The sequence below is a fragment of the Helianthus annuus genome, chromosome 12 (assembly GCF_002127325.2).
Source record: "Helianthus annuus cultivar XRQ/B chromosome 12, HanXRQr2.0-SUNRISE, whole genome shotgun sequence".
NCBI lineage: Eukaryota > Viridiplantae > Streptophyta > Magnoliopsida > Asterales > Asteraceae > Helianthus > Helianthus annuus.
The window spans coordinates 86,884,752-86,888,066 of NC_035444.2; the positions used below are offsets into that span (position 1 = coordinate 86,884,752).

At 42.8% G+C, this 3,315-nt stretch overlaps 1 protein-coding gene across 1 annotated transcript; it reads right to left on the bottom strand.

The window, feature by feature from the left end:
* Positions 1-604: 604 nt before the first annotated feature.
* Positions 605-3,022, bottom strand: LOC110893144. The gene is made up of 2 exons (XM_022140262.1): positions 1,444-3,022; positions 605-765 (listed from the first exon to the last, which is right to left on the bottom strand). The coding sequence occupies exons 1-2, from the start codon at positions 3,020-3,022 to the stop codon at positions 605-607; spliced, it is 1,740 nt and encodes a 579-aa protein (XP_021995954.1).
* Positions 3,023-3,315: the final 293 nt, after the last annotated feature.

Genomic DNA, 3,315 nt, shown 5'->3' on the forward strand with positions numbered 1-3,315 from the left:
TGCTATTTGATTATAACCCGAGTACCCGTCCAAAAAGTAGTAATATTTTTGACCCGACAATTTTTCAATAATTTGGTCAATAAAAGGTAGCGGGAAATGATCCTTAGAAGTGGCGGCATTCAATTTACGGTAGTCAATACAAACACGCCACCCGGTAACCGGTCGGGTGGCAACTTGTTCACCATTTTCATCCTTGACTACTTGAATGCCGGCCTTCTTAGGCATAACTTGGGGAGGACTTACCCAAGCACTATCCGAAATCGGATCAATAATTCCCGCATCCAACCATTTAATTACCTCTTTCTTTACTACCTCCCTTAGATTCGAATTTAATCGCCGTTGAGCTTCTCTTGTCGGTTTCGCATCCTCGGTGGTGATGATCTTGTGCATGACGATTGATGGACTAATTCCTTTGAGATCGGCAATCGTCCATCCAATAGCTCCTTTATTCTCTTTCAAGACTTCCAACAGGGCTTATTCATGTGCCATCTCTAAATTAGAGGCAATAATGACCGGTAGCGTGTCATTATCCCCTAGAAAAGCATACTTCAAATGGCTTGGTAAATCTTTGAGCTCCAACTTTGGTGGTTCTTCTAGTGATGGTCTAGTACCCGAGCTTATTTCGACCCTCTTTTAAAGCCATAGCATCTTGCTTCTCCTCTTCAGCCCTTAATGCCCAAGCATGTACCTGTTCAGAAAAATCACACCAACAAACATCCATACCATCCTCCTCATACTCATGCGGGTTGCATCCGTCGACTAAATCTGCCATAAAACACTCATCAACACCCACGACATTAGAATTGTTAGTAAAAACATTCAAGCGCATTTTCCGGTTTCCAAAAGTCATATCGACTGTACAAAATCTACAATCGATCACAGCATGCGCGGTGCTCAAAAATGGCCGACCCAAAATGACTTTTTGTTGTTGTTTTGGGTCCGCGGATGAGTAGTCTAGGACTAAAAAGTCAACCGGGTAATAAAACTCATCAATTTTCACAATCACATTTTGAACCATCCCCCGAGGTAACTTATGAGACAAATCGGCTAAAACCACCATTGTCTCTACCCTTGCTAACGGACCAAAGTCGTATTGGTCATATAAGCCCCCCGGTAAAATGCTCACCCCAGCTCCAAGATCTAGTAACGCCTTTGCCATTTGAAAATTGCCAACTTGTATATTTATTAATGGCGTACCCGGATCTTGGAGCTTAGGAGGAAGCTCCCCATTCAAAACCGCACTCACTTGCCCGGTTAAGTCTACCCGCTTAGGCATTTTCTTCTTTTGATGCCTTTTTTGTGTGCATAATTCTTTTAAAAATTTTGCATATGCGGGTACTTGTTTTATTGCATCAAGTAATAGAAGGTTGATTTTTACTTGTTTGAACATGTCCCACAACTCTTCTTTTTGGGGACCTCTTGATGTAATAAAGTTTTTCTTACCCGGGTCAAGTAAAGCCGATGGAAACGGGACTTGACTCGGTTCACCTTCATCTTTTTCACTTTTTTCATTTTGACCCAACCCCGGTTTTTTAACATTTGATTCTTTAGGTTTAACCGGTGAAACTTCATCATCACTTTCATTACCCGTGGCATCCTCAACTACCTCTTCAACCAAACCCGGTGACAAATTGGCCTTAAATTCTTTGCCACTTCTCAACACACTAACATGACTAATATTAACATTGTTACCTCGTGACGAACCATGGGAAGGATTTACCTTGGTATCGCCAGGAAGTTGACCTTTGCTTTTCTTCAACTCCGCCACGTCGGTTGCCAATTGACCCATTTGGGTTGTTAGTGATTGAATACTTTTATCACAAACCTCATCCTTTTGCATCCGGACTTCGTCAAGTTGATTCCGTTTTTGCATATCTTGTTGCATAGCCCGAAGCATATCCATGACTTCATTCCCGCTTGACGAATTTTGACCCGAACCACTTTGACCCATTTGTTGAAATTGCCCTTGATAACCATAATTGTTTCCACCTCTATAGTTGCCTTGATTGTATTGTTGACGAGGTGCAAAGTTACCTTGAGCTCCTTGAAAGTTTGGGTTAGCTTGGTTTGTCGCGTTCCCATAACAGAAATTAGGATGATTTAGTAACCCGCGGTGGTACGTGTTGGAGTTCATATTGAAATTTCGACCACCCCCTTGAACGACATTCACTTCCTCTACTTGCTCATCAACCACTCCCACTACACAAACTTCCGCCGTGTGACCTATTTCATTACAATTAGTGCACACATTGTACACTTGATTCGTAGTTTGCACGTTTCCACTCTCTACTCCATGCACTTGTGGCCTCTGTATCACATGCCTTGCCCTTCTTGAAGATTGGGCCTTCCTCTTGGAATTCACCGCCATTTGCTCTAAAAATGCCCAATCGACATGTTCAAAGTTGGTACCGAATGTACCATTAGTAATCGACATCAAATCACGTGCATCCTCCGAACTCAACCCTTCATGAAATGCGTTCAACAACTCCCAAAGTTGGATCCCATGGTGAGGGCAATTCCTTAGCATCATATTGAACCTTTCAAACACTTCATGAAACATCTCCCCCGATTGTTGTTGGAAGCTTCTCAAACCTCTCCTTGTATCATTAGTCTTTTGAGAGGTGTAATATTCATCCAAAAAAATCTGTTGCATATCGGCCCATGTAAAAATCGACGCAGAGGGTAAAGTATGAAACCATCTCTTTGCTTTGTCTTCCAAAGAGAATTGGAAGAGAACTAACTTGACATCATCCGAAGAGAAACCTTGACCTCCAATGGTGTTGCAAATAGAGTCGTACGTCTCCAAATGAAAATAAGGTTCTTCCGTTGCTAACCCCTTAAATTTTGGTAGACTTTGGAGGGCGGTTGTTCTAACTTCAAAAGTTCTTCCATCCGCATGATGAGGAATCACTACCGGTGAAGGATTGTTAGTGATAATAGGCCAGAAGTGAGCTTCAATTCCCCATACTACTTCCCAATGATGTCTTTGAGGGGCACCCAATGGTGCTCTTGGTTGACCCATTTGCCCTTGCATAGGCCCTTAAGGAGCAAATGGTGGTTGATATTGGTATTGATGCATTGGCGGTTGTTGTTGAATCGGTCTTTGAAATTGTGGTTGTGTACTTTGAGGACGCACTTGATGTAGTGGTGTAGGGCGTTGCAATTGTGGCCCTTGTGGTCTAATGTGTTGCACCCCAATCGGCATTCTACCCTTGTCTTGAAATTGTTGTAGCGGTTGACTTTGTTGACCCGCTCCTCCTTGAGGTCCCAACATACCTCCATCTCCAGTATAATAAAAGCCTTCCTCTTCGTAGC

Excerpts from the sequence above, each read along its gene's own strand:
- LOC110893144 (XM_022140262.1), bottom strand. The coding sequence starts at position 3,022 with ATGGGTCAACCAAGAGCACCATTGGGTGCCCCTCAAAGACATCATTGG. Across the intron at positions 766-1,443 it reads ATCGGCTTTACTTGACCCGG|ATTTAGTCGACGGATGCAAC; the intron begins GTAAGAAAAACT and ends GTTTTATGGCAG.